Genomic DNA, 26,007 nt, shown 5'->3' on the forward strand with positions numbered 1-26,007 from the left:
ACGTGGCCTCAAGTTTTGATGATGGGATGTTGTCCATGTGCACGCTCGGATCGCGACAAAGTGGTCCGATAAAGCGTGGATAGCGTGGTGCCTCGGTGATATTCACATGTTATCTCCGTCATCGCTCCTTCCCTGACTGACATCATTCTGCTCTTTCCCAATGCTGACAACAGAACGCTCTCCACATCCAAACAACCATCAAACATAATCCTCGCCATCAATGAGTTTCGTGGCCGCAGCTAAGCAGATTACAAAACGACCAATCCTTTCAAGCTTTTTGATCGTATGCATTGCTGTCTTGTCGTTGCCTTTACTTGCTAATCGAACATCCCAGCCGGCAACTGCACGCAAAATGCACATCGACTCTATCCCCATGTGTCAGTAATGACCATCAAGGTGTCGTATGTCCGTTCACTGACTCGAGCATAGGGGAGGGTAGTGGTAACAACTACGCCTATCGTAAGCCGAATCATTCCACCCCACGTATGTGATGCACTTGCTGACCGTTGGTTGATCGAGACAGTCGTCACAGATGACAAGACCAAAGCTGCCGTGATTATCGACCCAGCCAACCCATCAGAGTCCGTGCTTTCAGTACATCGAGCCATTGAATCTGCTGATAGGTCATAAAAGAGTGCTCCCTCATCTGAAGAAGGCCGTCGACGGCGGTATCAACTTGAAGAGCATCGTCAACACCCACCAGTAAGCCAGCCTTCCCGACCCACTCGCGGACAACAGCTGACTTCCAAGGATAGTCATCACGACCATGCTGGTGGCAATGTTGAGATGGTGCTATACCGCCTCGTACATGCTATGGAATGCAATGGCTAACTGTTGCTGTAGCTCAAGACCTACCCAGTCCCAATCATTGGCGGTAAGGATTGTACAAGGGTGACCAAGACTCCAAGTCACGGCGAGACGTTCAATGTTGGAGGTATCAAAGTGAAGGCCTTACATACACCTTGCCATACGCAGGACAGCATCTGCTATCTCTTCGAGGATGGCGACGACCGAGCTGTCTTCACTGGAGATACTCTATTCATTGGAGGTATGCTTGATCCATGAGCGTCGACCATCAATGCGATGTATTGACACTCGGCAGGATGTGGTCGTTTCTTCGAGGGCACAGCCGAGGAGATGGACACTGCGCTGAACAAGACACTTGCCACTCTCCCAGAAGACACCAAGGTCTACGTAAGTCTTATATGTGACTGCAGCTCATGCTAGACTAACGGTGACCCTAGCCTGGACACGAGTACACCAAGGGCAATGTCAAATTTGGCATCAAGGTCGTCCAGTCAGGGCCGGTGAAGAAGCTGGAGTCATTCGCGAACTCGAACAAGCAGACACAGGGCAAGTTCACGATCGGCGACGAGAAGCAACACAACGTGTTCATGCGACTCGATGTGAGTGAGATGCTGGAAGCATGATCTGTACCTGCAGCTGACCTCTGTCTAGGATCCGGCCATCCAGAAGTTCACCGGCAAGAAAGATCGTGTTGAAGTCATGGCCGCGCTTCGGGAGGCGAAGAACTCGATGTAACAGAGGAAAGTCCAGGTCATGAATGACAATGTCGATGAGATAGCACATGTATATTGACAACAAAAGCAATAGCGGTCTCTTCAAGCAGAATGCGGCGAGAAGAACAAAGATTGTTCCCCACGTTGATGATGAAGCTCTCATGTGCGACTCACCCCAGATTGGCCCCACGTACAGTCATGATGCATGGCTCATCGAATGCACCACTACTGCTATATACATGTACCTGTGTTTAACCTTCCATGCGATTGCCACGCTCTTCCACCTTTACTTCACTTCCTACTCACCCACAATACCAGCAATGATCCTACGAATACGAACCTGATAATACTCCTACCGCCATTCGACACCACCCTGAACCTCTACCAACATCGTGTACCATCATGAGCAAATCCGACCGCTATAAGCAAGCACCACAGTCGGCGCATGAGCGTCGCGCTGGCGAATCTGTATGCTATAGCTACTCACATGCTGCGCTACTACCATTTCTAACAGTATCCCAACAGGCGCTCAGCGACTTCGCCGACTACGTTCAGCAACAGCAAGCACTCCGAAAAGGCCCCGGAGCAACTACCTCGGCGTCCAACGGCGCATCGAAAGGCGCTCCAAAGCAGGAGCACGCTGAGCTTGACATCCTCGACACTCTAGCCCTCGGCGACGATAAGCCGCGAGTCCGATTGAAGCACCTGCTCCTCGACACTTCCGAGACCAAAGACGATAGCACCACGCAACTGCAGGACATATTGAACAAGCGCCTAGACGAAGGTCATGGAGAGTGCCTGTTCGATGTCGGACTCGAGGACAACGGCGACAGCCAGCTGCTGTCCGAGCGGGAATGGGAAGCTGCACTCGTGCGGATAAAGGAGATTCTGGACAAGCTAAAGGCCGACTGGAAGATCCTTATGACCAAGAATGTCCCAAACAGCGAGGTCGACGTTGGTACTGAGAACAAGAAAGAACGAGGATGCGTCGGCAAAGTGATGATTCGAAGAAGACCGAAAGACATAGACCAGACCATCGAGATGAGAATAGCAGTCGTGGGCAATGTCGATGCTGGAAAGAGTACATTGCTTGGAGTCCTCGTTAAAGGCGGGCTCGACGATGGTCGTGGCATGGCTCGAGTGAATCTATTCCGACACAAGCACGAGGTTGAGTCTGGACGAACATCATCCGTGGGCATGGAGATCATGGGCTTCGACACGAAAGGAGATGTGGTTGTATCTGGTGTACCGGGCAGGAAGCTGAGCTGGGAAGAGATTGGCAAGCGCAGTGCCAAAGTCATCTCGTTCACCGACTTGGCTGGCCACGAGCGATATCTGCGGACCACCGTCTTCGGTCTGCTCTCGAGTGAGCCCAACTATTGCTTGCTGATGGTTGCTGCCAACAATGGATTGATCGGAATGTCCAAAGAGCATCTCGGTATTGCTCTGGCGCTGAATGTTCCAGTCATGGTATGTCTGACACGAAATGTGTTCGATCGCGATGCTAACAGAAACAGGTCGTCATCACCAAGATCGACATTTGTCCACCTCAGATCCTACAGCAGACCATCACTCAGCTTACCAAGATCCTCAAGTCGCCCGGAGCTCGCAAAATACCAATCTTCATCAAGAACCGTGAGGAATGCATCAACACTGCGACACAGTTCGTCAGCCAGCGCATCTGCCCGGTCTTTCAGGTTTCGAACGTGACTGGAGAGAGCCTGGATCTGGTGCGGGAGTTTCTCAACATCCTCCCACATCACGGAAAGTACGATGCCGATGCGCCATTCGAGTTCCACGTCAACGATACCTTCTCCGTGCCGTTCGTAGGAACAGTGGTATCTGGTGTGGTTAAGTCTGGTATCATCCACGCTGGTGATACTGTTCTTGTGGGACCGAACAGCCTGGGGGAGTTCACGACGACCACAGTTCGATCTATCGAGCGAAAACGAATCAGCACCCCAGCAGCCACAGCAGGTCAAAGTGCATCTTTCGCTCTTCGAAGAGTGCGAAGAAAGGACGTCCGCAAAGGTATGGTCGTGCTCCTGGCAAAGTCCGAAACGAACCCGAATGTGATCATAGCACAACCAAAGGTCTACCGCGAGTTCGTGGCAGAGGTCTTGATTCTCTCACATGCAACGACCATCCGGACTAAGTACCAGGCTATGCTGCATGTCGGACCAGTCTCGCAGACTTGCGCTATCATCGACATCGACAGAGCGTACATTCGAACTGGAGACAGGGCGACCGTGGCGTTCAGGTTCGTGCAGCGACCAGAGTTTCTGTCGGTTGGCGACCGTATCCTCTTCCGCGAGGGCAGGACCAAAGGGCTTGGTATTGTCAAGCAGGTTGGTTATGACCCTTCGAAACCACTCAACCCGGGTGCGGGGCAGGATGGAGAGAAGGAGAAGGTTGAGGGCAGCAGCCCAGCTGTCATTAAGGCGGCAGCTTGATATGTTTTACATGATTGATGTGCTATGACTTGGAGTTACACATAAGGGATTACAACGGCATCAGTGGGTAGTTGGGACGATGACAGGCGGCGGAGCAGCATGGCTTGTTGCATTGCCGTGGCGTGAGCATACCTTTTATGCGAGATTCTTCATACTTGTCTTTTGCAAACCTTTGCAGTCTCATGATCGCCTACTTCCTCATGATTTCTTTGGCCCATCCTCCGTTCGATCTCCTGCAACAGTTTTGACGTGGCAACCTTATGCTACAAGGTTTCGAGCTAGCCGAAGCTTACTGAGAATCTGTGCCACGAGATCGCTGTAGGACAGAACATCTTGGCTTCTTGTTGCAGTAGGCATGTTAACAGGAGATAAGGGTAGTTAGAGAAGCGGCCAGCTCAGTTCGCACCTTGTATCTTCCCGTCCGAGCCCATCTTGATCAGAACATCTCATGTTCTCGGTGACGTCGGAGCACCTGCCGAAGCAATGGGCAACGGCTGTGGCTGATCCCTGTCTGTTCAACTTTTTGGCAATCGCCATCCTCACGTGCATCCATCCACACTTCATCACCATCGTCGCGAAACGAGTCGAACACCGCACAGCCACCATCCAACCTCACAGAACACCCTAATCCGCCAAGATGGTCAAGCTCGAAGAAGTGCCCGACGAGGAGCTCTTCGCGCAACAGCAAGGACCACAGGAAGACGAAGATCAATGGAGCACAGATGACGGTACGCGCATCTTTGCACATCACACACCTCCATATCCATCCTAATTGAATCCCCAGAATCAGAAGTTTCAGACGTAGAAGACGACGACGCCCTCGACGAGTCACTTCTCGACCGAATCTACGCCCTCAAAGACATCGTCCCTCCCACCTACCGCAAACACCTCTCCAACGCCGCATCGACAGGCTACTCGTGGGCATCAACTGGACTGAGCCTGAGCGGAAAGACTTTGTGGGTGGTCAGCACGAGCGCGCTGCTGCTGGGTGTGCCGTGGGCATTGGCTTTCAGTGAGGAGCAGCAGGTGCAGGAGATGGAGAGGGAAATGAGGATGCAGCAGAGTGCGAATGAGGTAAGTCGAGATATTCGACGTGAAGACTTGCGTTGGGAGGTGGCTAACGTGATCATGTGTAGCTTCTTACTGCTGGTTCTGGCTCCGGACAGAGCAATGCGAGGCCAGCATTGTAAGCGGAAGAGGTTGTGCAGTGTACAGTTTGGCAGCATATTTTCTCGCGCTAAGGAGAGCATATGTAGCGCTTGTATTATATTCTCTGCTCTGAGGCCATCGTTCGAAGGCGCAGTACAGCACAATTCTTGGTCTCAATCCCAAAACATCGCACGAGGCACGACTGCTGCCATCACCACCATATCGAACTATCGTATCAAAAGACTCAACGGGAGAAAGAGAAAACAAATTCTTGGCCCGTAGATTGGAGCGTCTCGTCTTCCTGGACGCAGCTATCGTTGTCCGAACCTGCCAAAGCTCGCCTCAAAGCTATGGAGCGCCGTGAGACGAAGGAAGGTATGTGGATCGCCGCGATTATCTGATCTGCGATAGTATGGGTTGAGACTCTAAGACCGTTCTGCAATAACCATTTCGACTAGGTGGTATACCTGAATCCCTTGTCTTGCTTATCAGTCATGTCCGCGCCTGCAACGAAAGTCGCTATGGCCTCGCCAGTTTGCCGATCGCGCTCACGGTTCTCCCTCCAACATAGCCACCAATACCAAGGTATGAAGACATACACGAGGCCCCAGTCGACCAAAGCGCAGATGACACCAGCTGAGTATCGAGGCGGCGTGGTCCAGAGCTGAGGCGCGGCAATACAGCCTGTACTATATGTCACGAAGAAGACCGCATTCACAAAGGCCTTCCTTGTATTGCCCCGCACATTGCTGGCTGACAGCGACATGAGAATGCTGAACTGTGAGCTGATGACACTCGCCAGCCAAGACGCCACTATCTTTCCCCAGCCAGCCGACAGTGGCAGGACCGTGGGCAGGATGCAGCCAACGAGCGGCACGATGCATAGCAGCAACACAACCAGATTACGGCGATCCGGAAACCACAAGCAGCCCGCCACGCCAATCCAGATGAACACGATCTGCACAGCTCCAGACGGTGGTCCGTATAGGAGCGTCTCGGACGAAGTGTAGCCGAGGTTCTTGATTACCAGCGATGCGAAGGTCAGAACCGGCGAGCACATGGTCACCAGCAGTCCGAACATGAAGACATGGAACGTTTTCAGATCGAAGCAAGCCTCTTTGAACTGCGGCCACGAGAAGGATATCTTGTCGCCACCATCATGCTGCGAAGCAAGGCGCCTGGCTGCGATGTGCCTCTCTTCTGCGGTCAGGAAGCAAGCGCTTGCAGGGCCAGCGGGCATCGCGAAGAAGAACAGGATGCCAGCGAAGATGGTGACCGCACCAGCAAGAAGGAACATCAGTCGCCAGGGTTGAATGGAAAGATGGGACAGATTCTCTCCGATGCCGTACATCATCAAAGATCCGGCGATCTGGGCAATGCTGTTGTACGTAACCCACATGCCAACTCGCAGGGGATGCTCCTCCTTCTGGTACCATATCGAAGTTATCGTGATGAACGCTGGCGACACCGCGCCTTCGGTGAGGCCAAGGAGACAGCGTACGGCCGCGAAGCCTGCGAAGTTGTTTGGCGCGGCAAGACACATATACACCGCACCCCAGAGGATGACTGTGCCGCCAACAAATTTCGCGATCGGCAGGCGACTCATCAGGTAGATGAACGGCCACTCTGATGCCAGCTGAGAGAGGTAGAAACAGCTTGTCAGCCAGCTGTATTGATGGCTACTGAGGTTGAGGTCTTCGAGCAGGCCATATACTGAGGCGTACGAAAGGGATTGTTTGTCGAGGTGTTGCGTGAAGAAGACTAGGCACATCTAAGAAGTCGTCAGCAGGCAGTATTCAACGGGCTGCCCGGGTCAACAGACCATCGGTAGCACAACCATATCGATCTTCCAGAGCACTCTTCTCTCAGCTTTTGGGTCGTCCACGAATGCATGTGCCTGCCCTTCGTCCAGGTCGGACTTTGGATCCACGACTCCTTTCTTCTCGACGTCCATGGCTTGACGAGCAGTTCGATAAAGGGAACAATGTGGCGTGGACGCACGGCGAGCGCATCTCCCATTACTTGCAGAATAGTAGGTGAAGTTCTCCTCACGGCCTGCATATCAGATAGGGCAAGGATGATCGCACGACAGCTATTCAAGACAATCGGCCAGCATTACGGCCCACGGCTCAGGGTGATGTTTCTCATAGCTCAGCGCTACACTGCATCTTCTCCCGAAGTGATTTGTGGTTTTCAATACCTATCTCTTTGCAGTGCTTCCGCTTCGCGCCAATCGCCCAATTTCTGGCACCACTACTTGAACGCGTTGCCGCTATTGCCGCCATTTCTTCTTCACGGTCTCCAGTATCTTCGACTTAGAGGACTACTTCCACGCCTTCTGCATTGAGGCGGGGCAACACAGGCAGAGGTGAACGAAGCAGTTAGGAAAGAGCAAACAGCGCGCAATCAAGGTTCAACCTCGGGATCAAGCGCCGACTGCCGCCTTCCCTCACTTCAAGTAGCGCCTCGACTCAAACATGATGGGTGAAATCTCGACATCAGACAATCTCATTGCGGAAATGGCGGCCGTGCCACTGAAGCCATGGATGGCCGTACCACAAAAGCGACTAGTTGACGCGCGACTGATAGGTAATAAATAATAGAGTATATCTGAAGTGAACTCGGGCTGACGGACTATAGCAACAGATCCCAAGTCTGGGGATGTACACGAGCATGTTACGATAGATCTATGGAGTGGTGTGATTCGCCACATGTCAAAACTATCAGGCCAGCCATCGCCAGGTGATGATGCCATGTCATGGACTCAGGGCAGCGACATCGTCGTTGTAAATCTCGAAGGTCGGTTTGTCATGCCAGGACTGATGGATTGCCATGTCCACCTCGCAACACCGTCAGGAGAGGATGGGCTCAAGGATACTGTCAACCAGGACCCAGACACATCACTTATTCGACAACCATATCTGGCCCACCAGATGCTGAAGCGTGGCTTCACCTCCATCCGCGATTGTGGAGGTGCTGGACTTGCTCTTGAAGAAGCATTAGCCGAAGGCCTGTATCCTGGTCCTCGGCTCTTCACTTCCGGTCATGGCATCTCTCAGACTGGTGGCCACGGCGACCTGCGCTCCTCCAAAGATAACGAGTATGCCTGTTGCGGAGGTAATACCCACGGACTTGGTCGCATTGCCGATGGAGTGGAACAATGCTTGCATGCCGCGCGAGAGGAGCTACGCCAGGGCGCTGACTTCATCAAGATCATGGTCAGCGGGGGTGTGGTCTCGCCCACCGACAAGCTGACGAGTCTGCAATACACACCTGAGGAGATCAGGGCGTTCACCAAAGTGGCCAGCGATTCTGGCACATGGGTGACTGAGCATGCGTACAGGCCAGCCGCGATTCGCAATGCTGTCGAAAATGGCGTTCTCGGCATAGAGCATGGCAACCTCATCGATGAGCCAACTGCGAAGCTCATGGCCGAGAAGGGTGCATATCTGACACCAACTCTGGTCGCCTACGAGACCATGGCATCGAAGGACTTTCCTGGCTTTCTTCCTCCCTCCATCGCCACCGAGAACATCCAAGTCCTCGAGGCAGGCCTCAAGAGCATACAGATTGCGGATGCCGCCGGAGTGACCATGTGCTACGGCTCAGATCTACTCGGTCCTTTACAGATCAGGCAAACGGGCGAATTTGTGCTGCGGAGGAAAGCTGGTCTGAGCGCTCTTAAGGTCTTGCAGAGCGCCACCGTCAATGCGGCGAAGATGTTGCGGCACGAAGACAAGCTCGGTCGCGTGAAGGAAGGCGCCATGGCTGATTTGCTGATCCTTAACGCAAATCCGCTTGAGGACATCAGTGTGCTTGATCGGCCAGAGCGACACCTGTTGGCAGTATTCAAAGATGGCAGATGCCTTCATAGCCGCTGGCCGAAGTTTACCCCGGAAATAGAGCGAGCGGAGTTGATTGAGTGAAGTGGTGCAGGCTGCTGTGATGTCGCCATCGATTGCTGTGGAGGGTCAACGGCGAATAAAGCTCACGGCGAGAACGGTGCGACTGGGTCAACGCTGTGAAATGTTATTCAACCAAATGCATGGCACACAAGATCGGTCATGCTCACCTCAGATCCAGGCAGTCCAACCGCCAAACTTCCCACTTCAGAGCTTCCTCCTTATCCGCCATGCTCATCTCACGGCGCATCTCCACCGTGCCGTCTTCTCTCATCAACTGTACGAGGTTGCCGACCTTGTATTGAACGTTCCCGATGCCAATGAGCTTTACGTTGATGTGAGGCTTTTGTCCTAGCTCGTAGCCCATCCTCCACATCCTCTCCTCATGACTCCACGAATTCAGGTGCTCTATGGAATGCTCGTTTGTCAAGATACGTATCGCTTGAAGTTGCGGCAAGAACGGCAGCATGAGCTCGAGCATTGTGTGGTCAGAAGTGTTCACGGCGCAGCCGAGCTCCACCAGGTTGGGACAGTGTTGGATCAAGGCTGCCAAGTCGTCTGCAGAGAGCGCCCACTGGTCTGACAGCAGCAAGTGAGTCAAGGTATTGCCGTGATAGTGCATCAGAGTCTCCAAGTATTCCTTGCCCAGTTCACGGATGCGCGGGTCAATTGGAGAGTCCAGGTTCGGCGTTAGCGGACTTTGAATACGATCCTCTGGAGTGAAGCCTGATGGTTTCCTCCGCTCGTTCACCACGTACATGCGTTCCATCTTGGTTCTTGCATTTTTCATGATCTGAACAGGTTCAGGGGCCACCTCATTGGCACGGACGCATTTGAAATTCGTGTACATGTCCAGCGGAACATTCTTCCAGGTATCATCCACGAATATGGTACGTGGGTCATTACCACCGAAGGTGTCCAGGAACGTGACACTGCAATTCACATTGAGGTCGAAGATTTGCTCCATACCAAGCACATTGGGCCCGAAAAAGTTATGTATACCAAAGTGCTTCAGCTTGAGCTTGTAGCCAGCTTTGTGGCATCTTCCGAAGAACATGTTGAGATTCATGATCGACTCAGCCTCTGCTCTCATTCTGGGTGAGAAGTGTAGCCTCACATCTTCCAACTTCTTCGAGTGCAGCATGAGCATACTGATGTCGTCGGGATAGCACATTGGGTCAATGTCCATGGCGTGAAACATCCTGAGGTTGGTCATCGGAGGTATCAACACAGACGGTCTAGGCATTCTGGTCGAGGGAAACCTCAAAACGAACTTTGTCAGTGTGTTGTGGTTGCCCAGACCTTGGTAGAATGTCTTTAACGGTTTGCAGTCCAGTTCCCAACAGAACGACTGCAACCTAGTCATCTTGTCCGTGGCCGCTCGCAGGAGGATGGTCAGCATCATGGAGTTGTCAGGTACCCGTCCCTTGGCAAAGTCTTCTATGCCCAGCTCTTTCCATTGGCCCCAGATCCTGAAGTCCTTGACCAATGCGCCATGCTGCTTGGTCACAAGACCATTCAGCGCCATCTGGAATGGACTGCCACTGCCAAATCCCTGCGGCCTGCCATTGACATATCGAATGTCGGCGTAGGAACGCAGGTTGACCTTCTCGTAGAGTTGCGGCAGGGTCATGTAGTAAAGAAGGCGCGATGTTCGTGTGACTCGGGCAATGTCGCCAATGTCGTCTAGGTAGGAGACGATGAGTGCCACAAGGTTCAAGGGCAGAGTCGCGCTCCTCGAAACGTCGCTAGGGGGGAAGTTGGACACCGGACTCGTGTAGGAGACGTATCGTGGGATCTCGCGTTCGATGCCTTTCGCGGTGAACGCATTGGATGGCGCCTGTCCCATGTCTGGCGCGGGAAGTGGTTTCTGGACGCTGGCCATCATGACGCCTGGTCCAGAGGCAGAGGCAGAGGCAGAGGCAGAGGCAGCGTGCTTGCGTTTGCCCAACATGGTCCTCCAGGCCTCTCAAGGTGGTATGGCAGACAAGACACGCAGCAGACTTCTACGCGTAGGACTTGCACTCGGCTCTGCAGCTGCAGCTTGGTGGGAAGGAGTGCGCGGGTAGCGTGTCATTATAGTCCCTGGATGATGGATGATGGCGGCAGTCTACCGTAGGTGCTTCAAAGTTCAAGGTGAAATCGCTGGTCTAGGGTCCTAGGGACGAGTAAGAGTAAGGCGAAGCTTAAACTTTAGTGATCCCCTGTTTGATCGGAGGGAATCGAGACCGATTATTGTCCGCCGGACGTTGTACGATGGACCATAATAGCTCCTAGGATGGTTACTCCGATGTGCAACAGCTGTCTATGCTATGCCGTCCTGGCAATGTCTGGAGCATACATCTAAGTGCTATAGAGCCGTCATAGATGATAGGTTTGCTGCTTCGGCAAGATCCTCAAGCGATATCAACGAGCAGGCGACTGCATCGAATGTTTCAGTGTCGTTCTCGCTCCGCACATGATCCTGGTACTTGGAGCAACTCTTTTTTCGTTGCGCACGAATTGTCACCATGCGCGTCGGCCATGATTGCACCGTACGCAGCATCGCCTTTCACTAATCACAACGCTCCATCAAGCTGGAGATCGGCCGGTGCCTCGACTGCATTCTACCACTTGTTACAACCCCGATGACAGCTGCGAAAACGCTTGGGGCTACCCTGCACATTCGCGGAAAGTGGAAGACTCGAACATGGCAGGTGATCCCTTGGTTGCCTTGATCACTTCGTACCACGAACTCAACCCGTCTCTGCTGGACGAACTGGAGGACCTGCCGACTGCGCTCGAATTTTCGACATACACCGCGAAGAACAGGCCTTTCGTCGTACGAGGCGGTGCCAGGAATTGGAGTGCGGTCCAGCGTTGGGATGCCGCGTATCTGGCGACGGTGCTCAAGGACAAGGATGTGAAAGTAGCGGTGACACCACATGGGTAGGTGGACTGTTGACCTTTCTTCGGTCTCGGACTTAGTCACCATTCTTGTCATTGCTTGCGGCTGAACTGAACAGGAATGCAGATGCCGTGGTCGAGGATGAGAGCGGCCGACTCCTTTTCGTGGAGCCTCATGAGATTCATGAGTCTTTCAGCCAGCTCTTGAGATATGTTCAAGAGGATTCGAAACAGTCCAAGGGACTGGTCAAGTATGCACAGCCTCGTAAGTCATGGTACGCGAGCATTCCATTCCTCGAAGCTCATTGTATGCAGAGAATGACAGTCTCAGACTTGAGTATCCTGAGCTCTTCCCGGATGTGCCAAAGACGATGCCGTTCGCCAGCGAGGCATTGAATCAAGAACCAGATGCAATCAACTTCTGGTTGGGAAACGATCGATCCACTACATCTCTCCACAAGGACAACTACGAAAACATCTATGCCCAGATACGAGGACAGAAACACTTCGTCCTGCTTCCACCAGTAGAAATTCCTTGCGTCAACGAGACGCCACTTCAGTTCGCACGATACCATCCATCTCTGGAACATGAGCACAAGCTCGAGCCTGGTCTCGATACCGATACCGAGCTGATCCCGGTACCCTTATGGGATCCTGATGAGCCAGATACCAGGTCTACAGTCTACTCGAAGCACTCGAAGTCGTTGAGAGTCACTCTCTATGAAGGCGACATCATGTATCTGCCTGCTATGTGGTACCACAAAGTTAAGCAGGGGAACGGACCTGAAGGCTTCTCGTGCTCGGTCAACTACTGGTATGACATGGAGTTTGGCGGTAGCTTCTGGACTAGCACTGCCTTCATTCGAGATGTGTATAATGCTCGGACGAAGGAAGTGAACTATCCGGAGCTGAAAATCGAGAACGATGAAGACGCGCGCACTGGCTGAGGGACTTTACTCATGACATGTTCCCCTTTGACATCGCCAGCTAGTACAACCCACTCAGCGAATACCTGCCCACTCTATTGCCTGAGATGTCGGTAAAGTAGATGGCATCTCCTGGCCCATAGTTGACAGCAACGTCAACATACGGCGGCAGCGGGCTCAACGTTCCTGGCAAGCCGATTGAAGCACCAGTGTTGGGGAAGTCAACGTAGCTGAACTTCAGCGTATCGGTGTCGAGACGTGCCAGTCGATCGACGTTCTGCATCAAGTCAGCATCGCACCAGAAAGGGACGAAGTACGGCAAGACTTACGAAGAAGCTGTACCACACACCACCATACTTGTCGATGGCGTCATCAGCTCCAATTCCCAGCAACTGATTGGTATGGAAGATCTCGATCTTGTGCGTCTTCATGTTGATCCGACCGATGCCGTTCCCAGTGAAGAGCGCAAAGTACACAAATCCGTCCTTCTCGGCACGAATGACAGTCGGCATCTGGAGAGGCTCTGGCAGATCACACTCGCTCGTCACATCGGTCTTTGGGCCGTATGTCAAGATCTTGTTCGCCAGCAGCTCGGCGATGTACACAACACCGTCTGATGCGACAAACAAACCTAGCGGCAGCGAAAGTGGCGTTGGGATGGGATAGTTGGTGAAGCTCTCCGTCGCGAAGGAGACGAATGAGAACACATTTCCCGTCTGTGTAAGCCAAATCCCATCTTTCGCCGTATACAGATCGTTGAACGGCTGCGAGTCTCAGATCGGATTCACCGGCGGCTGGAAGATCTTGATGTCTTTCGTCGAGGGATCGATTCTGACAAGCTGATTCCTCAGACCATTGCTGGCATACATTGCGCATTTATGCACAAATCTCATGTTCAACTACATGCGATTCTGTCCCTGCATTGACTGTCTCCAAGTGCTCTGCATTGACTCCATGCGATATACTCCAATATGGTGCGATGTTCTCCCTGCATTCGAATACCTTCAAGTAACTCCCTGCATTGATGCGATGCAATATTCTCCAACATGATGCCATACTCTTCGAACACGCCCTCCGTCCCTTACGCCCTACTCCAGCTTGACGTCCTCTTCCTCCTCTTCAGCATCGGCCCTCAGCATCTCCTGCTGCAATTCAATATCTTTCATCTCGAAGTCATACTGGGCTTTGTTCTTGCGCATTTCTAGCCTGTACGCCTTAAGTTCCAATTCCCTCCTGGCTTCCTTGCGATCCTTTTCAGACCCAGCAGGACGATTGTGCACCGTATCCATACTGCCTGCATTGTCTGGGACACCAGCTCCTGCATTGGTCACGGACTCGAGCTTGATGCCTCGCTCGGCCTTGACTGGTCTGCCTTCATCATCGCTGGTCATGTCGATGACTTCATGCGGCTGTTGCGATATTGTGCGTGCTGGATCAACCACGATAACGAAAGTATCGCGGCTACAGTACCCTGTGTCCCAATGACATCATCATCGACCGATATTGCGTTCTGCGTTGAGGTGCCCAGCTCTTCAACTTTGACGCTTGGCTCGTCTGCGTCAAGTTCTGACTTCACCGATTGAGGCTCCGTCTTGACTCGAGGAGTGCTCGAAGTCCGGAGACCCTGAAGGGCCGCGCTGGTTGCAATGAACTCGCTTTTAATCTCCTCTTGCGTCGGCTCCTCGTCGTCTTCGTCATCTCCAGCCAAGCCGAGCGTGCAGTTTGTTGACGTTTGCTGCATTGGCGCAGTGAGCTTGGCACGCTTGTTTGGCACTTGCTCTGGCTGAGTTGAGGACATTGCCGCGCGCTTCCTCATAGTAACCGAGGAAGCTGTTGGATCGCGTGCAGGGCCAGAGGAGGCTTGTGCGATACTGTGACTTGCGTGGCGATCGCGAAGACGAGGATCGAGTGATGCTGCATTGGCCATCTTTGACCGGAAGCTCGTAGTTGGTGCGCCAATACTGCGATTGCTGTGAAGAGGTTCCGGGAGTGCCATTCGAGCTGTGGGATGGTGCGTGTCGTGTCGAAACTGCCCGTGTGGGCCATAGTCGAGCACTCTGTTGCGATGTCCTGCGGGGCTCACAGGCGTCGGGTCCATCGTGTCTGCAAATTGATCGGCGAGTTCATTGCGATTCATTCCCGAGTCTTGCAGCGGCTGCTCTGAATGTTGATTGCGAATGAAGCCAGAGGTCCCATTCGGACTTCCTCTGGGATGCGCGCGTTCTGCATTGTGCATTGGGGAGCGAAGTTGCCTCTCCTTCTCTTCTTCTGCCCTCCTTTTCCTCTCTTCTTCTGCTTTCTTCGCTGCTTGAAGTGCTTTCTTCACCGTCTCGAAGCGTGCCTCCAGAAGAAACGATATGATGTGTTTCTGAAGTGAAACTCTGCTCTGCGATGTCCGCATGTGGCAGATTCGTCCCGGTCGGGCCACCATAAGGACGAAATTGATCGGGGTTGACCACGACCGGCGATTGTAGCCACGAAGAAATGCGTGTAACGCCAGGAGGATCAGTTGGTCGAGCTCCAGGATAGGGTGACTTCACCAAGTAACCACATTGTAGATAGACAGAAACGATACCTCTGTGAGGAACCATGCTGGCCTTGTCCCTGCGATCGGGATCTGACGTGCTGGCCAGGGGTTGATCATACACCGGGGGCACCCTATACTCTGCAGGCCGTGCATGGGCTCCGTTATTGTCCCATGTGGTTGTTGCATTGAAGTCGTATACCCGATCTTCGACCTCGATCTCGACTTCAACCTCTTCGAGCGATCCTGGGTACACTGGACGGTTCACTTTCTTGATCCGCGTTACCTGCTTGCGCAACAGATGCATTTGCGTGTATCGATGGTCTGACCGATGGACGGGTGTGCCGTCATCGATTGCGATTGCTATCATCAGTGCATTGGTGTCAGACCGCCACTCGAATCCCTCAAGTCTCAGGTGCACTTTGAGGGGTGAGTTGGGCGGCTGTGCGATGTATCTCTCTCTTAGCGTGAGATGACTGCGCACCAGACGGGGTGGCCCTATGTTGTCATTACTCTGTGCGGTAGGAGGGACTTCGCCGATGCGTCCCCTGCGATTCATTAACTCGACGGCGATATTGGTTGCGACTGGCAGTATCGCTGCTTGTGCTGGTGGTAGTCGCGGATTTGCGTGATGGAACAAATGGACACAGATAAGCGGAGTGAAGTAGCATATTGCAAGCACGTTGCCAAGCCAGGTGCAGCGAACAAGCATGAGAGCGCTTGACCGCGGAAGAGATGGCAGAGCCAATGTGCCTAACCCGAGCCAATCCCATTTGCGCGCGTCGAAGTGTCTGGACTCGAGGAGCAGGAGGCTCCTTGTTGCTCTGCCTCAACACTGGTCACATCAGTATATCTCAAAGTGCTGAGTAGAGTCTGCTCATGGTATACGTGCCCGTGGGTTAGTGCTCGTGTGTCCTGGATCTTGCGGTTGAGCTATTCTAACACATGTATGGACCAGTAGCCAACGCAATCTACGGAACAAGACCTCACAGTAGCGAGTTCGAAGGCATAGGAGGCAAGTCTCGGCACAATGAGTTGATGGTCGTCATGTTACAAGTGCTGGCCAGTCACCGTAGGCCCCAAGCCTTGAGCTCGGTGTTAGGGTACCATCCTCGAGCAGTACTGTACAAGCGCTGCATTCGTCTATGCTGTCTACTGGCCGAATACTGAGTGTGCCTGTGGTTGTCAGTCGAAGCCTCATGTTCATCGAGAAATGTATGCTTACATATATCTGCCTCTTCCGCAGGTGCACTGGCGTCTCGTTCTCTGGGGCGCCGGGAATCTTCTTCTCCAACTTCCTGTACCAGAGTCAGCACTTCATCTTCCACCTGTTCGCCGGACCTCTGCCTCGTCCTTCACGTACAAATTGTCAAACACACACTTGTTCAAACTCCTCTCCGCCCCTCTGCACTGCCACAGCTGCTGGTTGTTGTCATCCAAGCACTCCCAATGCTTTCTGAATGACTCCAGACAGCTCTTGTTGATGTCATCTATAACGCCCGCAGCGCATCGTGTGACCTTCCTGCCTTCCTTCAAACACTCCGTCTCGCCCTTGCCATTCGATTGGTCCTTGCATTGCATGAAGTCATCGTTGTATGCTCTGCATCGTGCGCCGATGAAGTAGGAAGCGGAAAGAAGAGGTGCTGAGGAGGATCCAATCTCTTGGACTTTGGGGATGTTATCGGGGAGGGGAGTCGTGTCGATGAGGACCTGCTGATTGAAGCTGGAGGGTGTGTCAACAACATTACTTCGCGTGAGCAGTACTGTATCTTCGTGCGTACCGTGGCTGTCTTTGCGACATGGTGGGCAGTGATTGTAGCTTAGTGAGAGCCGACAATGGTTCACAGAGCGTTGCCGGCGAGCTTCATGAGGTCGCAGTCGCGGAGATCTTGGCTGCTGAGGCAGGAACTTCGGAGTGAGCCGATTGGTCGGATCGTGCATCTGCGAGTCGCTTCACTTGGAATCTGCTGAGAGTGGAGGAAGGAACGACCCAAACCATCGCGATACACTGTCGAGCGCCATTCACCCGGTCGCATATGTCTCGTGGGCTTCCTCGTCATTCTTTCATCTCGAACCATCCTCTGCTGATACGAAAGCACGCAATAAACCCAACTACGAGCAAGTCGCAAACAGTAAACATGAGCAGCCTGTTTGGCGGCGCGACTGCCAACAACAACCAGCAAGGCGGTACCGGACTGTTTGGCTCTGCGACTAACACGAATGCTGGCAATACTGGGGCGAGCTTGTTCGGGTCGAGCACAGCGCAGAACAACAGTGGTGGAGGAGGCCTTTTTGACAACGCGGATAACAACACCCAGAACCAAAATCAGGGTGGTAACACCGGAGGAGGGCTGTTCAACAATAGCAATGGTCTGAACCAGACGGGAAACACAGGAGGGTTGTTCGGGTCAAGCACTGTGCAGAATCAGAACCAGAACCAGACCGGCAACACAGGACCGTTCGGAACAAGCACCACGCAGAACAAGCCAGCGACAGGACTGTTTGGGTCAGCTGCGACAACAAACAAGACCACTGGTGGAGGTGGATTGTTTGGTGCGAGCACCACTCAAAATCAGAATCAGACCGCACAGAACAATGCAGGTGGACTCTTTGGTGCAAGGCCGAACACCGGAGTCGGAGGGGGCATGTTCAATAACACCAACGAGAACCAGAACCAGAACCAAAACCAGAGCGGCGGCTTAAGTTCAATCTTCGGCAACACTCAGCAAAACAACACTCAGAATCAGAATGCAGGCGGCTCTCTCTTCGGCGCCGCACCGCTCATCCAGTCGCAACAGCAGCAACAGCAGAACCTTTCCGGATCAATGTGGCATCAACCAACAGTTCAAGTCGGTCACTCCGGTCATACCATGAGCTCAGTGCAGCTCCAGAAGCTGCAGATGGGAGGTGTATCACAACCCAACGAGAAGAGCATCAAAGATCAGATCACCACAGTCTGGAAGAAGTGGAATCCGGACGGAGACGGACAAAACCCAGCCACGACTACGCTCAAGACATACCTCTACAATGCAGTACCCAAGGAGTACGCGCCCTTCTTCTATCCAAATGTATCTCTCGGCGAGGACGAGCAGAGCTGGGAAGAGGCGTTGAGCCAAAAGCCCGATCCGCCTAAAGTCGACGGGCAGGAAGTCGCAACCTTGGCATATGTGCCTATCATGTGCAAAGGGTTCGAGGCGATGGGCAGACGAGTCGAGACACAAGCGAAGATCGTGGAAGAGATGCGAGTGCGGCTGCATGAGATGAACAACTCTCTGTCAGCAGTGATGGATGCGCATCAGCAGAGAATGACCGTCCGGATAGAGACTGCAAAGAAGCAGCACCAGGTGCTCTCACAGCGGTGTCTGAGGCTCGCGGTGAAGGTTCAGGTGCTGAGGAACCGGGGTTACGCTCTGGATGCTGCAGAAGAAGGACTTCGGAAGACACTGATTGCGTTGGAGAAGCGGGTCATGGATCCAGGATCCGCCGGCCGCGAAGATGAGATCTGGGCGAGGATGGTGACGTTGCGCGAGAGGACGAGTTGGCTGGAAGAAGAAGGGAAGAGGGTCACGGCGCAGGTCGATCAGCAGACCCGCCAAGGTCAGAACCCGAAAGCGAATGGCGTACCAGAGAGCGTCCTCGCGAAGACGAAGGAGATCCTGAAAGATTACGACGAGCAGTTGCAGCACTTAAACAAAGAGCTGGAGGATGTGAAGAACGAGTACGCGGAGTGGGATGCGTCGCAGAGGAGACGGTAGGGTCGCCATTTGCTTTGCTTGCTGGCGCTCCCCATGGGCATGGATGGCGTTGCATTTCTGGAAACAGCATGAGTGTGCTACGAGCAAGGCGTTGATGGTGGCATGATGAAGGCCGTTTAGATTGATGGTATACTTGCATGCCTTGAATGCCACTAGCCTTCTATCAAGAACACAATGGATCTGCCGAATCTGTTGCATTTCAGCGCGCGCGCCGCACTCCGTATCTGGGCAATGCTATGAGTGATCATGGACTCAGGCCGATCTCTTGCCGAGACATCCAGCTCCTAGACCGTTCATATGCGGGCATCTGTCTGTGCCGGAACGTTATTCTCTGCCTGGGAATCCTAGTGGATACAAGGGTATCGGCGATCTCGGGAATCAGTGGTCAACATCGAGGTGGTCTGTATTCTGGTAACGACTAGCAATACCTTGTTCCTCGGCAACTCCGAGACTTACTAATATAATAGCTGAATATTAATCAATTTGCGGTAAAGCTACTCTTAGCGCTAGGTAGCTAATTTTCGCCTATTTACCTACTTTCTATTCTACCTACCTATCGATATTATCTTATTCTCCTAATATCGCGCTATCTGTCACGGGCAGCCCGCGACCCCTCACTATAGCTACGTCGGCCCGGGTGAACCGCGGAGCTTTTGTATCGGGTTAGCACGGCTTTACTTTACTTTATAACTTCGCCGCGCCTCGCGCTCCTCTTTCGTAGCTTCGTAGAATAATAACTCTCTTATTCGGACCCTACGGTACGCGCGCCCTTATAGTTTGTTCTACTACCCTACCTAGATCGCGGATCTAGGTAAGGGACGCGTAGTAATAGGAATAGACAGAACTATAGAACTCGAAGAACGCGTAGAGTCGTATTAGAATATAGAATATAGTAAGGCGTATAGCGCGTAAATGCCTAGAGAACGTAACGCGGCGACATTATTAGTAGGTAGTCGCGCGCTCGTAGATAGTTAGGAAATAGGTCTCGTTACGCCTCCCCCAAACCTAGACAATATAACTTTATAGACGAACGGCGGTATACTACCGCTACTAAAGCCTAAGAGTAAAGACAAGTAGTATACATCTCTTTTCCCCGACCTCTCCTCTTTTCCTTAGAGTTAGATATAGGACGATAACCGGCGGGTTATAGTAGATACCGGTGTCGCGCTATAATAGGAAATTAATAAAGCTTACTAGAAAGCCTTTGAGTAAGAAGACGGTAGTAAGATTGACTTTATAGAACTGTTCGAGCTTAAGCTCGAAGAGAACCTAGGCGGCGACCTAGACGAGGTGTACCTATTACTCGACGAGGTAGAGTATATTCTCATATCCAAATACTAGAATATTATACTAGATAAACTTACGACCCTTATATCCTAGTACCCAAAGACTACCTACGACTTCGTACTATAGGTAGTAAATATAGCGATCACTAAAGGTAGACAACTCGATATAATAGAGCGAGCTAATAACCTCTAGAACACCTAGTATACTACGCTATATACCGAGTATAACCGTACCTATAAGATACTACGAAGCGAGGAGGCTATAATATAGATAGATAGATAGATGATTCATTTACCCGTTGTGGTGCCCTCCGGCCCATGCGGGTTTATGTCTATATATGTTACTGCATAAGGTAGGAAACCTATTCCTAGGTAAAAACCTCCTCTCCTTCTCTAATAGCTTCCTTGCCATGAGTTCTCAGTTTTCCTTCCATTAGGGTGCACTAGTGTCATGGTGGTTAGCCTCTGACTACCTTGTCTGCAACCCTAGAGTTGTCCCCCTCTTCCTGCTCTCCTCCTCCTTCTTTCTCTCCTCAATCCATCTCTCTGTTTCCCTAGTAAGAGAGAACTGCTCCAAAAATCCTTGGTGGATGATCCACCTTGTAATTCTCTGGAGGTCTCCCTTATTGCTGATCATGGCTTGGAAGTTTCTGTTCCTTGCCCTTGCCCTCCATTCACCTCTCCCTGTACTCCATTCTTTGCAAACCAGAAGTCTATGTTCGACATTCTGGGACAGGTAGCCGCATGGGCAACTCTTGTCTTCGATACCTGGGACTTTTCTCTGATGCAGGTATGCCCTGACTCCGATGTGTTCAGAGCGGATTTGTATTGCTATGCTTGCTTCTGACCTGGTCAGGTCTGAGTACAGTAGGTAGTTGTGGCTACCAAACTGTTGGAGTGCCTTTGGGGTTCCTGGCCTCTGTGGGGTTCTTGTCCATTCAGTCTTCCAGAGGAGTCCTGCTATCCTTTCAGCTAGAGACTGTTGCTTCTTCCCTTGGCTGGCTGCTGATCCTCTCCCTTGAGCCCTTCTGTCCTGTTCCTGCTGGGCTAGGTGCAGCTGTTCTGTTAGTTCTTTGAACTTCTGCAGGTCCTGCTGCTTCTGTGGGGCTGGATTGGGTCTTGCTTGTCTGTGCCTTCTTGTGCACTGGCTCCTGATTTTGTTGACTGCCTTCTGGATTACTAGCTGGGCTGGGTATGCAGACGTCTTTCCTGCATACTGGTATCTCAACCCTTGAAGGTAGAGCTTGGCTGGTGGGGAGCCAGACTCCATTTCGACCACCCTTGTTGGAGTTGACTTGTATGCTCCAAGCACCTTTTTCAGACAGGAGGCTTGGGCTCTGCTGATGGGATCTGCAATTCTCTTTGGGATCTTGTCTTGGGCTGACCAGATCTGGGCTCCATATAGCATGGCTGGCTTCACAATGGCCTTGTACATAACCTTTGCTTTCGCAAATGTGGCTCCCCATGTGGAGGCTGTAAGCCTGTTAATTGATTGCCTGTTGTTGTCTGCTCTTGCCTGTGCTTTCTTGACCTGTGGTCCCCAGCTGAGCTTTGGATCCATCCATATTCCTAGCACCCTTAATTCACTTGAGGGTTCTGTTGTGTGTCCCTGAATAGTGATTGGGGCTTGCATATTGTGTCTGTTTCTGGCTCTACTGAAGTGGATGAGTTGATACTTCTCTGGGGCAAATCTGGCTCCATGTTTCCTGGCCCATTCCTCACATTCCTTGTGTTTCTTCTGCAAGATTCTGCAGTTCTCTTCTGTGCTGTCTGACCAGGCTAGGATGTTTGTGTCATCTACAAACCCTGAGGCTGATGTGTTTCTGGAGTTTAGCTTTGCTGGCAGGTCTGCCATAAAGAGGAGAAACAGGATTGGAGACATTGTTGATCCCTGTGGGATTCCTGTCTCTGTAGGCATGCTGTCAGATTTATATCTGCCCAGTCTTAGTCTTGTGGTTCTGCCTCTGAGGAAGGACTGGATAAACTGGACTGTCCAGTTAGGGATAGCCTTCTGTTTCAGGATGTGGATCAGCCTCTGGTGTGAGACATTGTCAAAGGCTCCTGATATGTCTAGTGAGAGGAGTGTGGCTGCTTTGTTGTTCCCAAAGTGCCATAGGGTCTTGATCTGCTCTGTGATAAGTTCCACAGCTGTTAGTGTTGATCTTTGTTTCCTGCCTCCCATCTGTTCTTCAGGAAGGATTCCATGTTCTTCAGCTAGGTTTGTCAGCCTTTCTGCTATGATCTTTTCCAGGAGTTTGCCTAGTGTGTTGAGTAAGGCAATAGGTCTGTATGCCTTTAGCTTTGTGTAGTCCTCTTTCTGTGGTTTTCTCAAGACCACAGTCAGTGACTCCTTGAAGTGTTTAGGGCAGTGTCCTTGGGCCATGCACTGTGAAAAGATGTTTGACAGTGCAGGGGAGATCTGGTCCTTGCATGTCTTAATGAACAAGTTTGGAATCCCATCTGGTCCTGGGGCCTTGTTTCCTGAGAGTGTCTTAATGATGCTCTTGATCTCTCCCTCTCCCACTGTGCAGGATTGCTCTAGTGGTGTTGGATACACACTGCCCTCCAGATCCTGCAGGTCAGCTTCTACCTGTGTGCCAAAGAAATGTTTCCCCAATGCCTGTGCCTTTCCTGGGAGAGTGTGTTGGATTACTCCTTCCTGGTCTTTAATGTTTGGAAACTGGGGCAGCATGTTTCTGTCCTGTGTGGGTTGTCTTGCCCACTTTGCTAGTTTCCACATCTTCTCAGGATTCTGGGTAATGGATCCAACTGTTGACCTCCACTCCAGCATCTTGTCCCTCTTGATCTGGGCCTTCTTGTCTCTGGTTGCCTGGTTGTATCTGTCCCATGCTTCCTGGGAGTGGCTCTGGGTAAGGGCTCTCCTGGCCTGCCTGGCTGCCTTGACCTTCTCTGAGCATTCCTTTGTCCAGAATGGCTTCTGGTACAGTGACTGTTTCTTTTCTCTGGTGTGGGCTGCCGCAGTTTCCTGCATTGTTCTAACCAGTTCTGCCACTGCTTGGTCTATGTCTAAGGCTGTTTCCAGTCTCCTGGTCTCTAGTCCAGCTAGCTTCTGTTCCAGGTCTTGTCTGATCTGTTCCCAGTTGGCTGCCTTCCAGGCCAGCTGAGGTTCTAGGTCTCCTTCCTGCTGTGTCTGTGTTTCAAACTCCACCTGAATTGGGAGGTGATCTGATGAGGACTCCAAGTCCTGGTTAACCCAGCATCTAGTGACCTTCTGCTGCAGGTCATGTGATGCAAAGCACAGGTCAATGGTGCTTGAGCTTGCTCTCTGTGACCAGGTAGTTAGGCCCTTTGGGGTAACTAGGTGCATGTTGTTGCTTTGGGTAGTGGAGAGGAGTCTGTTAGCTAGGAAGTGATGGGCAGGTGCAAAGTCTGATCCCTATGTAGGATGGTGCAAGTTGAAGTCTCCCAGCACGATGTGTTGGGAGTCACTCTGCAGGATGTCTGGCAGCTGTTGTAGTGTGCCCAGCTGGGTGCTGCTTCTGGAGCTGGGGGGTGGGTTGTATACACTGTGGATGTGGATGCTGCCTTGGTTGGTGTTGAGTCTGACTGAGGTGATGTCTCCCCCTTCCTGTTGGATTTGTTCCCAGCTGTCTGTTGCCATCTCTTTGCTGATGTACATGCATGTTCTAGGGGTGCCTTGTTTGGCTAGGAGTGTGTGATACCTTGGGTCGTTAGCAGTAGATGGTCTGTTAGATTTGCTGTTGATCCAAGGTTCCTGGACTGCAATAACTAGGTGTTTCTTTGGGTCCAGTGCTTGGAGAAAGCTTCTCTGGACCTTGTGCTGGCTTTTGTTGACGTTGTACTGGATAGTGGTAAGATTAGGTGTCTCAATCATGACTCATCCATGCTGGTCTCCTGCTGGTCTTCTCGTGCTTCCTGCTGCTGGCTGCTATTTGGGATTGTGGTAAGGTTGAGCCTGCTTTGTGACGGGTCTCTTCCTGCAACCACAATTGATTTTGGTCTACCCATAGCAGGGTGGCCTTGGGCCTGTGTGGTCTCTTCTGTTCTGCCTCTTTTCAGAGGGTTGTAGACAGTCCTTAGGGGTTCTTGGGTGATTGTCCCTGTCTGGAATCTGATAGGGGTGTTGATCCTGGCTTCTCTTGCCCTCCTCTTTGCCTCAATCCTAGCTGTGCAGTCTTGGGACCAGGAAGGGTGTTTCTTTCCACAGCATGCACATCTGGCTTCACTCTTTGGGGCTGTGCAATTCTGTACTTTGTGGCTACCAGCACAGTGGGAACAAGTGTCCTTTTGGCTTGGGCATCTAGTAGAGATATGACCATACTGTTGGCACTTGAAACATTGCAGTAGTCTGTGGGTGCTTCTATGGATTTCTGTGTCCATTCTTTCGCATTCCCAGAAGATGCCCTTGTCAAGCACGGTGTTTGCCTGTTCTACAGTGCCTATCCAGAGCACTAGAGAAGACTCTCTCTTTGTGTCCTTTGTCTTTCTGTTGACCCATGCTGCTTTTGTGATCTGTAGCCCTGGGCATACAGCCTGGTTCTGGTCCTGCAGCCTCTTAAGGTCTCCTTCAATGTCAAACTTTGTGGTCATCCCATGGGCAATAACCATATTTTGTTGGTGTGAGACCTTAGCCGTCTTGCCTAGTTTGACTGTCCACTCCTTCTGTGTCTCTAGCCTCTTCCTGTCTTGCTCCTGTGCTGTGAACAGCTTAAGGACACCTCCCTTCTCTTTCCTGGCTCCAATGATGCCTTGTATCCCAATCTTCTGTATGATCTCCTTGCCTGACAGGCCCTCAATCTCTTTCTGCTCTTGCTGGTCGGAAATGTAGACCTTGATAGCTGTTTTCTGGGGGGGAGGGTTTTGGGATGCAACTGCTGCCCAGGTTGGTTGGCTTAGTTTCTGGCCTTCCTGTGTCCTCTTCTTTGCTGCTGCTGCTACTGTCCTGTTAATGATCTGTCCTGTTTGGCTCCTTAGTGCCTTTAGCCCTCCAAGGAGCTCCAAAATCATCCCCTTAAGTGCTCTTTCTGGGTGCTCGCCATCTCCTGCCATTGCCATTGTTTCTGCCTTCCTGCAGACCTCCTTCCACTCGTTACTCTCCTGCTCCTGGTCATTTCCTGCGATCGCTATCATCGTGTCACGCCTCTATTGATACCGTATATCCCGCGACATATATTCTCTACGTATATGAGGCTATAATATAGAAGATAGCTATAGACCTAAAGAGTAAGAAGGATTATAACCTAGTAAAGTTATAAGAGGTAGAGAAGAAGTATAGGGAGGCTAATAACCTATATAAGTAATTTAGCGAGATTTTCGAAAATAGAAAGAAGAAGGTATAGGATGCCGAAGCTAAGAACTAGACTCTATAGAAGGAGGTTAACGATCTAAAAACTCGACTCTAAGCTACTAGTAGAGGCGGCGGCGGCGGAGGTAGTAGTAACAATAATAGATTAGATTTGTTATTCCCCTATTCTAGGACCCTATTCGGCCTATATAGGTATATATCTATTGTTATATATAAAGGGAAACCCGAATAGGTGAAAACCCTTCCCGCCCCCGACTTCTCCTTATCTAGATTAGCTTTCCCTCTAAACGTACGTAGTCTATGTTACTACCCCGTTAGC

General features: G+C 51.8%; 11 protein-coding genes across 11 annotated transcripts; 6 read left to right on the forward strand and 5 right to left on the reverse strand.

Moving 5' to 3' along the window:
* Positions 1-220: 220 nt before the first annotated feature.
* CLAFUR5_03412 (putative hydroxyacylglutathione hydrolase) lies at positions 221-1,542 on the forward strand (the record flags this gene model as incomplete). Its single annotated transcript, XM_047902560.1, has 10 exons — positions 221-283; positions 335-377; positions 430-459; positions 524-581; positions 634-702; positions 756-789; positions 844-1,048; positions 1,103-1,194; positions 1,245-1,406; positions 1,459-1,542. 10 exons carry the CDS (start codon positions 221-223, stop codon positions 1,540-1,542), a joined length of 840 nt encoding a protein of 279 aa, XP_047757837.1.
* Positions 1,543-1,922: 380 nt separating this feature from the next.
* Positions 1,923-3,973, forward strand: CLAFUR5_03413 (GTP-binding protein 1; the record flags this gene model as incomplete). Its single annotated transcript, XM_047902561.1, has 3 exons — positions 1,923-1,988; positions 2,046-2,990; positions 3,038-3,973. 3 exons carry the CDS (start codon positions 1,923-1,925, stop codon positions 3,971-3,973), a joined length of 1,947 nt encoding a protein of 648 aa, XP_047757838.1.
* A 637-nt stretch (positions 3,974-4,610) lies between these two features.
* On the forward strand, positions 4,611-5,163 carry CLAFUR5_03414 (Mitochondrial import receptor subunit tom22; the record flags this gene model as incomplete). Its single annotated transcript, XM_047902562.1, has 3 exons — positions 4,611-4,701; positions 4,758-5,047; positions 5,110-5,163. The coding sequence occupies 3 exons, from the start codon at positions 4,611-4,613 to the stop codon at positions 5,161-5,163; spliced, it is 435 nt and encodes a 144-aa protein (XP_047757834.1).
* Positions 5,164-5,576: 413 nt separating this feature from the next.
* On the reverse strand, positions 5,577-7,076 carry CLAFUR5_03415 (uncharacterized protein; the record flags this gene model as incomplete). The annotated part of the gene is made up of 2 exons (XM_047902563.1): positions 5,577-6,893; positions 6,945-7,076. 2 exons carry the CDS (start codon positions 7,074-7,076, stop codon positions 5,577-5,579), a joined length of 1,449 nt encoding a protein of 482 aa, XP_047757835.1.
* Positions 7,077-7,641: 565 nt separating this feature from the next.
* CLAFUR5_03416 (uncharacterized protein) lies at positions 7,642-9,048 on the forward strand (the record flags this gene model as incomplete). The annotated part of the gene is made up of 2 exons (XM_047902564.1): positions 7,642-7,711; positions 7,769-9,048. 2 exons carry the CDS (start codon positions 7,642-7,644, stop codon positions 9,046-9,048), a joined length of 1,350 nt encoding a protein of 449 aa, XP_047757836.1.
* Positions 9,049-9,110: 62 nt separating this feature from the next.
* Positions 9,111-10,978, reverse strand: CLAFUR5_03417 (uncharacterized protein; the record flags this gene model as incomplete). The annotated part of the gene is made up of 2 exons (XM_047902565.1): positions 9,111-9,141; positions 9,195-10,978. 2 exons carry the CDS (start codon positions 10,976-10,978, stop codon positions 9,111-9,113), a joined length of 1,815 nt encoding a protein of 604 aa, XP_047758282.1.
* A 735-nt stretch (positions 10,979-11,713) lies between these two features.
* Positions 11,714-12,857, forward strand: CLAFUR5_03418 (Bifunctional peptidase and (3S)-lysyl hydroxylase Jmjd7; the record flags this gene model as incomplete). The annotated part of the gene is made up of 3 exons (XM_047902566.1): positions 11,714-11,952; positions 12,030-12,175; positions 12,226-12,857. The coding sequence occupies 3 exons, from the start codon at positions 11,714-11,716 to the stop codon at positions 12,855-12,857; spliced, it is 1,017 nt and encodes a 338-aa protein (XP_047758285.1).
* A 40-nt stretch (positions 12,858-12,897) lies between these two features.
* CLAFUR5_03419 (Virginiamycin B lyase) lies at positions 12,898-13,729 on the reverse strand (the record flags this gene model as incomplete). Its single annotated transcript, XM_047902567.1, has 3 exons — positions 12,898-13,113; positions 13,166-13,600; positions 13,625-13,729. 3 exons carry the CDS (start codon positions 13,727-13,729, stop codon positions 12,898-12,900), a joined length of 756 nt encoding a protein of 251 aa, XP_047758286.1.
* Positions 13,730-13,924: 195 nt separating this feature from the next.
* Positions 13,925-14,934, reverse strand: CLAFUR5_03420 (uncharacterized protein; the record flags this gene model as incomplete). Its single annotated transcript, XM_047902568.1, has 2 exons — positions 13,925-14,265; positions 14,307-14,934. The coding sequence occupies 2 exons, from the start codon at positions 14,932-14,934 to the stop codon at positions 13,925-13,927; spliced, it is 969 nt and encodes a 322-aa protein (XP_047758993.1).
* Positions 14,935-16,512: 1,578 nt separating this feature from the next.
* On the reverse strand, positions 16,513-17,161 carry CLAFUR5_03421 (NADH-ubiquinone oxidoreductase; the record flags this gene model as incomplete). The annotated part of the gene is made up of 4 exons (XM_047902569.1): positions 16,513-16,536; positions 16,586-16,658; positions 16,724-17,083; positions 17,142-17,161. The coding sequence occupies 4 exons, from the start codon at positions 17,159-17,161 to the stop codon at positions 16,513-16,515; spliced, it is 477 nt and encodes a 158-aa protein (XP_047758992.1).
* Positions 17,162-17,498: 337 nt separating this feature from the next.
* CLAFUR5_03422 (Nucleoporin NUP57) lies at positions 17,499-19,115 on the forward strand (the record flags this gene model as incomplete). The annotated part of the gene is made up of 1 exon (XM_047902570.1): positions 17,499-19,115. The coding sequence occupies one exon, from the start codon at positions 17,499-17,501 to the stop codon at positions 19,113-19,115; it is 1,617 nt and encodes a 538-aa protein (XP_047758994.1).
* Positions 19,116-26,007: the final 6,892 nt, after the last annotated feature.

Source organism: Fulvia fulva, chromosome 2 (genome assembly GCF_020509005.1).
Source record: "Fulvia fulva chromosome 2, complete sequence".
Classification (NCBI taxonomy): Eukaryota; Fungi; Ascomycota; class Dothideomycetes; order Mycosphaerellales; family Mycosphaerellaceae; genus Fulvia; species Fulvia fulva.